The following is an 8,267-nucleotide window of genomic DNA, read 5'->3' as shown; positions in this document are numbered from 1 at the left end:
AGGGAAGCCCCGCCCTAGACGAAGCCCCGCCTCCCAAGCCCTGCGGCGTCTCCCAGGAGGCACCATCTCTTCTGCCTTCCCCCAGCCTTGACTCCGCCCCTCAGCGGAACCCTGAGCGTCAGCAGGAGCCCCGCCTTCGGACTCCCGGCAGTTCCGACGCCTAGTGGTCAGAAGACGCGGAAGCTCGGCCCACGGGCTTTTTTGCGCATGTTCTGCAGTCTCGTGCCGCCTGGGTAGTGAGGAGAACAAAGTCCTGTCATGGAAGATACAGCAACGCCCGGGGGGACCCAGGGAGTCACAGAAAACCAAGGAGTTCTGTCGGCAGCAGGTCGGGGAGGTAGGCGGGAGTCAGGTGGGGAAAAGAAGCCCTTCCGGAGCAGCTAGTCTGCCGGGCTCCACGGGAGGCCGAGGGCGGGCGCTCACGGCCTCTGTTCCTGGGTGTGTGTCGCAGGAGCCCTGGTGGAGCTCACCCCGAATCCCGGCGGCTTGGCCCTGGTGAGCCCCTACCACACCCACCGGGCCGGGGACCCTTTAGACCTCGTGGCGCTCGCAGAGCAGGTGCAGAAGGTGAGGAGGCGGGGCTGGGATAGTGAATGACTATCTTCTTGCATATTTGGTCCTCCCAGCCACTTAGTGTGGAGTAGTGTTTTTTCTTGACTCCATTTTACACTCGGGGAATACATGTTCATGGCCAGTTGGTGGCCTGACTCCAGCTGATCTTCTGAGACCAAACACCCCTTCAGCTGCAGCTTGAGTGCCCATAATCTCTGAGAAATGGAATATTTCATGCTGTATGAGTAAATAAGGATGTCACAGTCAGTCAGTTCAGTCGCTCAGTCGTGTCCGACTCTGCGTCCCCATGAATCGCAGCACGCCAGGCCTCCCTGTCCATCACCAACTCCCGGAGTTCACTCAGACTCACGTCCATCAAGTCAGTGATGCCATCCAGCCATCTCATCCTGTCGTCCCCTTCTCCTCCTGCCCCCAACCCCCCCAGCATCAGAGTCTTTTCCAATGAATCAACTCTTCGCATGAGGTGGCCAAAGTACTGGAGTATCAGCTTTAGCATCAGTCCTTCCAAAGAAGTCCCAGGGCTGATCTTCAGAATGGACTGGTTGGATCTCCTTGCAGTCCAAGGGACTTGCAAGAGTCTTCTCCAACACCACAGTTCAAAAGCATCAATTCCTCAGCGCTCAGCTTTCTTCACAGTCCAAGTCTCACATCCATACATGACCACAGGAAAAACCATAGCCTTGACTAGACAGTCCTTAGCAATTACTGCCTTCACAGGTAGTGAGCCCTGAGGGAACTCAGGAAGGAGAGAATATCTCCCATCTAGCAGTCATCTGTCAGACTGTAGCCACTGCTTATAGTGAGCACTGAGGAAGCTTAGGATGAAAACAGGATGCTGCCTCAGATAGCTGAGGTGCATATCAAAGGAATGATTTCAGTGAGTCCAGACTCTTGTATCTTCACATATATAGAAAAGTGCTTAATTCTTTAGTTTGAATTACCTGGTTTTCTTTAATTAGTAATAGTCTTTTGATGTTCAGACTACCTGCCCTTTGTTGCAAAACTTATGTATAACCTGGCTCCTCCCCTTACTTCCTAGAAACAGTTCTCCCAGGGTCACTGGGAATTTGAACACATGAATTTTTAATCCCAGTTTTGATATTAACTTGCACTGTGACTTGAGGTAAATTACTTTTCTCTGGACCTCAGCTTCTTTATCTGTAAAATGCAGGATGTGAACTAGGAGAACTGTTAAGTCTGAAATTCTTGAAAATCCAGGTTTCCTCTAATCTTTCTTCCCAAGACTTCCAGTTGTAGAACCCTCTTTGAGATGTACAGATACAGGGCATTGCTACTTTAAAATTTATGATATCCCCTCATCCTGGTGTATATGATCACATTTGGCCTTGGTTATATTCAAAGGCCTTTATTTTGCTCAAAAAAATTTAATAATGTGCTCAAATTCCATTACATGTATATCTTGGTACCTCAGTTTTGTTTTCAAATGCTTAGGAAATCTCCTTTGATATATTGTGTGCTTTTTTTTTTCCTAGATAGGTGAAAAGTAAAATCTGACTTTTATGGATTATGAAAACATTATGTGGGCTTCCCTGATAGCTCAGTTGGTAAAGAATCTGCCTGCAATGCAGGAGACTCTGGTTCGCTTCCTGGGTCGGGAAGATCCCCTGGAGAAGGGAAAGGCTACCCACTGCAGTATTCCAGCCTTGAGAATTCCATGGACTGTATAGTCCATGGGGTCGCAAAGAGTTGGACAGGACTGAGTGACTTTCACCTTCACTTTATGTGTCTGTTGAATCAAATCACTTATTGGCAGGGAGGCTCCCAGAGTCACATCTTAGGCAAATATTTTTGGTGGGTTACTGAGTGACATGTTTATTACAATGATGTGGAAAAGAAAGAAGGAAGACGGTTTTTGTCCTTCAGTCGGTAATCTAGTGAAATACAGAGTATGCATTATTGTGCTGCCTCCATTTTTCCATTTTCTTTGAGAAACTGAAGAAAAAGCACTCTGAAGATAAACGGAATCAAGAGTATTTCAGTTTGTGAACTGAAATGTACTTTGTAGCAGGACTGACGTCTTACATGCAATTTAGGTATTCATGTGTGTTGGAAAGTGCAAGAAGCCTAGTATTAAGGCACGAAATTGAGAATCAGACTGATCTGTGTTGCGATTTTTGGATGTGTGTGTGGGTGTTCAGTTGTTTTTGTGACCCTTTGGATTGTAGCCTGCCAGGCTCCTCTCCCTGAGATTATCCTGGCAAGAATAGTGTCGTATTTGGCCATTTCCTTCTCCAGGACATCTTCCCAACCTAGGGAGCCTCTCCTCCATCTCCTGCATTGGCAGGCGGATTCTATACCGCTGAGCCATCAGGGAAGCCTTGAAACCTTGGACAGGCTACTTCACCTGTCTGAGTCTAATCCTAAAATGAGAAAGTGAACGTATCATCTCCAACTTCATAAGGTATTATGAGAATTAAATGAGATAATATGCAAAGGGCCTCAGAGTGATTAGGGCCAGAGTTTGTGCTTAGTCGTTAGAGGTAGTCTTTCTCTTATTTCTGTTTTAATTAGGTTCTTTTGTGTACAAAGAACAGATTTGTTGCCACCTTAAGAAAAAAGATTTATTTCAAGGCCACTCCTAACAAGAACTATCCTAGCTCAGGAACCACCTACTCTCTGCTTGGCCACGAGGTGCCTCACTGTCCCTGGAACAAAGTGCAAGTTCTTGTATCAGGGGTCATAAAGCCTTATGTGATCTGATGCCTGCACCCTTTTTTACATCTCCCCTCACTAACTACTCAAACTGCACTGGCCTCAGAAATGCCTGGAAGCTGCTTCTCTGATTTTTTTGCATGGCTAGCCCTTTCCTTCAGACCCAAGTCAAATGTCACAACCTCAGTGAGACTTTCTTATCTATTAGTGTAGTTGATAAACTATTTTAAATTTTAATGTGATCTCAAAAAAAAAAGTTTTAATGTGATCTTAATTAATTTAAATTTTAAAACCTGGTAATTGAATTAATGACTGGAAACAAGTATATTTGGAACAATTTGAGTATGTGAATTGACTCTTCCAACTATAAATTTTATGAAGTCTCAATACAGATCAAGTTTTTCCAATGAAAACATAGCATCCAAATTGATAGGTGCTGTGAATATAAAATATACACTTAATATGAAATATAAAATATCTCTTAACAGTTTTTATTTGATTACATGTTGAAATGATAAATTTTCTGATCAGTCACTCAGTCATGTCAGACTCTTTGCGACCGATGGACTGCAGCATGCCAGGCTTCCCTGTCCATCACCAACTCCCGGAGCTTGTTCAAACTCATGTCCATCGAGTTGGTGATGCCATCCAACCATCTCATCCTCTGTCATCCCCTTCTCTTCCTGCCTTCAGTCTTTCCCAGCATCAGAGTCTTTGTTCCAGTGAGTCAGTTCTTTGCATCAAGTGGCCAAAGTATTGGAGTTTCAGCTTTAGCATCAGTCCTTTCAATGAATATTCAGGACTGATTTCCTTTAGGATTGACTGGTTTGATCTTCTTGCAGTCCAAGGGACTCTCAAGAGTCTTCTCCAACACCACAGTTCAAAAGCATCAATTCTTCAGTGCTCAATTTTTTGATATATTGGGTTAAATAAACTATATTAGTAGTTTTTTGGTTGTTTTTGGCTGTGCCATGTGGCTTATGGAATCTTAGTTCCCCAACCAGGGATTGAACCCAGGCCACCACAATGAAAGTGCCAAGTCCTAACCACTGGACTGCCAGGTAATTCACTATATTATTACAATTAATTTTACTTATTTATTTTTACTTTTAACACAGCTACTAGAAAATTTACAATTTCATATGTGACTTGTTTCTATCCTCAAGGATAGTTGCATTAGACTGTAGTCTTAACGAAGGCCGTGGCCTCTTTCTCTTTTTGCCAGTGTGTCCAGCGCAGTGCCTAGTGTGGTGTCTGACCCATGGTAGTTGCTCAGTGTGTGTCTGTGAAACAGATAAAGGCTTGACTCAGCCTACTCAGTTGTTTTCTCTTCACTCAGAACACGACTTAAACCTGACCTTGATCATAAGCTTCCTCAACTAACCAGCAAATTCTCTTAATATTTCTTAGTTCAAGTTTAACCTCTTACTTTCTTTTCCTTAACAGTTGTATATCACTAAAAGTTAATCAGTGTTTTGTTTTTTTGTTTTTTTTTTGAAACTCTTCTGGTGGTCCAGTGGTTAGGACTTGGTGCTTTCATTGCTGGGGCCTTGATTCAGTCTCTGGTTGGACAGAGCCAAAAAAAAAAAAAAGTTAATCAGCTTTTTGTGAAAAGAAATCTGGAAGTTTTTTGACAAATTTCTGATGTGTGGATGATAATCCTTTCCAGTACTTGAATTGGTTACATATGTGTCTCCTAGCTTTGAAAGTAATTTTTTTTAAAGCAATTTCCAGTGCCTTCAGTTGAATTTCCTAGGACATGACAATCTTCTGTGCATATGATAATTGTTCCAGGTCTACATCATAGTGGTGGTGGTTTAGTCGCTAAGTCATGTCCGACCCTTGCGACCCCATGGACTGTAGCCCACCAGGCTCCTGTGTCCATGGGATTCTCCAGGCGAGAATACTGGAGTGGGTTGCCATTTCCTTCTCCAGGGGATCTTTCTGACCCAGGAATCGAATCCGGGTCTCTTGCCTTTCAGGCAGATTCTTTACCCACTGAGCTTACAGTCTTTTAAAAATGCATTTTAAGTGACAGGAATGCAAATATAAGTTAAATATAATTAAGTATGATGTAAATAACTCAACTGAATAACGGTCAGTTTAACAGATACCTTCTAATAGCATTGAAACATGTATATTATCATATGTGAAACAGATCGCCAGTTCAGGTTCATTGCATGAGACAGGGTGCTCAGGGCTGGTGCGCTGGGATGATCGTGAGGGATGGGATGAGGAGGGAGGTGGGAGGGGGGTTCAGGATGGGGAACACATGTACACCCATGGCTGATTCATGTCAATGTATGGCAAAAACCACTACAATATTGTAAAATATTTAGCCTCCAATTAAAATAAATTAAAAAAAAAAGATACCTTCTGTATATAGTCAGGTTTCTATATCGCAGGCCATAAGAGACATAGCACAAGTGTCTTCGGGTTTTCATTGTAAGATCCATCCCTGATTTCAGAAATGTTTAAATGTGAGAAAACAGATGGAGATCTGAGGAATAAGTGGGGTTAGTCAGGCAAAAGAGCAAGAGGGGAAATGTATTGGATGGAGGAGAGGCCATATGCAAAATTACTTGGAAGCAAAAGAGATTGGGGCATGTTGGAAGACTGAAAATTTTGAGTGTGACCAGAATCTAGAGTGAACAAAAGATAGATAGTTTGGGAGATAGAAAAAGAGCACTTATTTCCATGTTATGGGGTCATGGGGTCATGGCAGCGTTGACTTCTCCTGGGCAGTGCCTTCTGAGCTAGGCCTTGGGGTGAGTGGGTGTTCACGGGGGAATGGTGAAAATGGGAAGGGTATGAAAGGCATAAGCCAACATATTGACATAATTTCACATTGGGCTCTAAATAGGAGCATTGTAAAGTCTTACCGTTTTCTGACCCACAGTTCAGTTTTTTCTCACCCTTAGGCTAATGAATTCATCAGAGCAAATGCCACCAACAAACTGACAGTCATAGCTGAGCAAATCGAACATTTGCAAGAACAAGCCAGGAAGGTAAGTAGTAGCTTTTTGGTAAGCTTTCATTTTCTTCATTTAGTTCACAGGAGCCACTGGCTGGCTTAGCAACTTGCTAAGGGCTTGCTATGAACTTGCTCATAATCAGTGTAACTTAACTTGTTTCAGTACCTCCTAGAAATATAGAAGTGTTGAGCAAAATAGGATAAGCCCAAGAGGTTAAGTATAAGGTTTTTCACTGGGCGAAAGCTCAGTGAGGTAAAGCATCTAAAGGGGAAATTTTGTTTTCAGTTATAAAAGAAATGTACTTACCACTGAAAAATTGGGAAGAAATTTAAAAACCACCCAAAGCCAGTAGTACTTGACATTTTGAAATATAAGTTTTCCAAAGGCGTTTTTATAGCATAGTCGCATAATGTAGTCTAATTTTTCTCTTCAGTGTCATCTGGATCTCAGTCATGATTCACTGATGTGAGGGAGCAAGACCCTCAGCATGGAACAGGTTCCAGCTTTCGGGTGGGATGCTCATTGAGTATGAGTGGGCATTTCCTCTCATACCCGATTGGCTCCGTCTCTGTGGATTTCAGGTTTTGGAAGATGCTCGCAGGGATGCTGACTTGCACCATGTGGCTTGTAATATGGTGAAAAAGCCGGGCAGCATCTACTACCTTTATAAACGGGAGAGTGGCCAGCAGTATTTCTCCATTATTTCTCCAGAGGTAAGAACATTTAATTGTTGCTACAGAAACCTACTCCTGTCTTTAAGAAATTCTTGGTGTAGTGTGTGTGTGTGTGTGTGTGTGTGCGCGTGTATGTGTTATGTGTGAGAAAATGTAGGCATAGGGGTTGGTAAGTGATTTTCTAGAAAACTAGAGGTGGCATGAGCCCATAGGTGACTGAAAAATATATGCACTTAAATTATTTCACAATCATTATCTCTGTTCAGGGGAGGTACCTGATGTGTAATGCAGTGCTTGTCAAGGATGATTCTGACTGGTCTGAAGTGAAAAGCCAAAAAAAGAAAATTGTGGTATAATTAGGAAATGGACTCAACTTCTTTACCTCCCGCCCTGATCAGAACGACCTCCTTTGCCTTCTCTAGGAATGGGGGACGAGTCGTCCACATGACTTCCTTGGTGCCTACAAGCTGCAGCACGACCTGTCCTGGACTCCGTATGAGGACATTGAGAAGCAGGATGCTAAAATGGGTGTCATGAGCAAGTTGCTAAGCCAGCCAGTGGCTCTGCCTCCAAGCACTGAATCCAACTTCCAGGGGTTCAGGTCCACTGAGTGTGGACTCTGACAAAGGCTGTCAGGACATGGACCTCTCACCTCCTTGTTGCCCCAACCTCTGCCCTGGTGGGAGGTAGCAAGAGAGACGAAAGCATGTGGGTGAATCATGAACTTCTTTGAAGGCAATCCTGTGTGAATGGAAACACTGTTGTTATTACTTTTATGTGGGATGATAGAATCATATCAGTCTATCCTGGGATCCTCTCTGGGTCACATGTACCCAACCAGTCAGTTTCAGAGGACCAGCCAGTGTACTTTGCTTCTCCTTTATCTCCATCTATTCTCTCATGAGTTAGAGCATTAAAGAAGGAAAGTTTCTTCTTCCTGCAAAAAAGGCTGGCGAGTCATTTTCCAGAAACACTGTTAACAGTCTTTTGTAACTAGAAGTGTTTAAGTTTGGGCTTGAGGCTATTTAATAGTTTGTGTAACTCTAGCTTCAAATTCATCTGGGAAGCAGAGTATTAGGTACTGGAGGATGATAAACAGCCTGGCTTGGCTAGCAATAGTGTGTAATTCCGGTGTGTGTGTATGTATGTGCACTAAGTTGCAACAGTCGTGTCTGACTCTGCCGCCCTATGGACTGTTGCTGCTGCTGCTGCTAAGTCGCTTCAGTCGTGTCCGACTCTGTGCGACCCCGTAGACGGAAGCCTACCAGGCTCCCCCGTCCCTGGGATTCTCCAGGCAAGAACACTGGAGTCGGTTGCCATTTCCTTCTCCAATGCTTGAAAGTGAAAAGTAAAAGTGAAGCAATTGATAAGA

At 43.7% G+C, this 8,267-nt stretch overlaps 1 protein-coding gene across 3 annotated transcripts; it reads left to right on the top strand.

Annotated features, from left to right (window-relative positions):
• Positions 1–146: 146 nt before the first annotated feature.
• On the top strand, positions 147–7,842 carry C6H1orf50 (chromosome 6 C1orf50 homolog). 3 transcript variants are annotated; one of them, XM_025288951.2, is made up of 5 exons: positions 147–352; positions 452–567; positions 6,168–6,254; positions 6,803–6,934; positions 7,318–7,842. In XM_025288951.2, exons 1-5 carry the CDS (start codon positions 259–261, stop codon positions 7,516–7,518), a joined length of 630 nt encoding a protein of 209 aa, XP_025144736.2. In that variant the 5' UTR covers positions 147–258; the 3' UTR covers positions 7,519–7,842. The 3 variants fall into 3 exon arrangements, with proteins under 3 accessions (XP_025144736.2, XP_006068381.2, XP_006068382.2); XM_006068319.3 differs by having other exon boundaries at positions 148–337; XM_006068320.3 differs by having other exon boundaries at positions 149–328.
• Positions 7,843–8,267: the final 425 nt, after the last annotated feature.

The sequence above is a fragment of the Bubalus bubalis genome, chromosome 6 (assembly GCF_019923935.1).
Source record: "Bubalus bubalis isolate 160015118507 breed Murrah chromosome 6, NDDB_SH_1, whole genome shotgun sequence".
In the NCBI taxonomy this organism is placed as follows: Eukaryota; Metazoa; Chordata; class Mammalia; order Artiodactyla; family Bovidae; genus Bubalus; species Bubalus bubalis.
This window is presented reverse-complemented; position numbering and strand designations above follow the sequence as displayed.

Bases quoted from the DNA above. Each gene is read 5' to 3' on its own strand.
- C6H1orf50 (XM_025288951.2), top strand. From the start codon at position 259: ATGGAAGATACAGCAACGCCCGGGGGGACCCAGGGAGTCACAGAAAAC. The intron at 568-6,167 runs GTGAGGAGGCGG...TCTCACCCTTAG, and splicing joins TCGCAGAGCAGGTGCAGAAG to GCTAATGAATTCATCAGAGC. The intron at 6,935-7,317 runs GTAAGAACATTT...TGCCTTCTCTAG, and splicing joins TCTCCATTATTTCTCCAGAG to GAATGGGGGACGAGTCGTCC.